Source organism: Aplysia californica, unplaced genomic scaffold (genome assembly GCF_000002075.1).
Source record: "Aplysia californica isolate F4 #8 unplaced genomic scaffold, AplCal3.0 scaffold00135, whole genome shotgun sequence".
NCBI classification, from domain to species: Eukaryota; Metazoa; Mollusca; class Gastropoda; order Aplysiida; family Aplysiidae; genus Aplysia; species Aplysia californica.
In genome coordinates, this window is record NW_004797405.1 from 1,195,167 (window position 1) to 1,196,158 (window position 992).

General features: G+C 45.9%; 1 protein-coding gene across 1 annotated transcript in view; it reads left to right on the forward strand.

Annotated features, from left to right (window-relative positions):
* LOC101855719 (ammonium transporter Rh type A) overlaps positions 1-992 on the forward strand; it is a gene marked incomplete in the record, with an annotated part of 29,765 nt that overhangs the window by 19,937 nt on the left and 8,836 nt on the right. Inside the window, 1 exon segment of the mRNA XM_013081539.2 lies at positions 735-927. Within this exon segment, the coding sequence (XP_012936993.1) occupies positions 735-927 (193 nt within the window).

Consider the following 992-nt stretch of genomic DNA (forward strand, 5'->3'; position numbering starts at 1 on the left):
TGTGTGTGTGTGTGTGTGTGTGTGTGTGTGTGTTTGAGTATGTGTGCAATATATACAATACGTAAGCAACAAATGATGAGATATATGACTGGTTGGACGAGCTTTTCACAAAATGTAATGCTCAAAGTTCTCGTGTTTCCATTCCAGTAATCCTATTCCTAAGAAATAATAGTCATAGTTTTACCCTGGGGGCTCTCATGGCCTAGAGGTTTAGGTGTTCGCCTCTCATTCAAAGTTCAATTGTCCCGGGTTCGAATCCGGGTAGCGACAGAATTTTTTTCTTCTCTAACATTGTCTCATTTTCCCTCCTTTCCTGCTCTCTTTCAATGTTCTGTTATCTGCTTTCGTCTCTACTTTATGCCCCCCTGCTCTGGACTCCTGACTCTTTCTGCAGCCTTTCAACTGCTACTCCTTGGCTTCTTCCTATTGCTGTCTTTCAGCCACACACCTGATCTTCTGGTTCGAAAGATCTACACCTCGCCTTCTCGGACAAGGGTGAAAAATCTCGGAGATCGTGTGTGCACGTTGCGCACTTTAAAGATCCCTTGGTCGTCTAAAATCGATAAGAGAGGCTTCGGCCGCCACCGGGGCAAAATTCAAAATTTCCTACCAACTGTCCCGCGCGCTCATATGACCGTATGCAGTTGAGAGCACCGTAAAACACTTACCAAAATAATATCTTTTTTAAAAAGTCTTACCCTCTTAATTGTTCTTCTTCCCCTCTCCTCGTCCAGACTTCCAGGATGTGAACGTCATGATCTTCATCGGCTTCGGTTTCCTAATGACCTTCCTCAAGAACTACGGCTTCAGCTCTGTGGGCGTGAACCTGCTCATCGCTGTCGTGTGTATCCAGTGGTCCTTCATCGTGAGGGGCTTTATCCACGCTGACGTGCTGGGAGGGGACGGGTTCAAGCTGGGGGTGCCTGAGTAAGTGTGACGGAAGAAGAAGAAGAAGAAGAAGAAGAAGAAGAAGAAGAAGAAGAAGAAGAAGA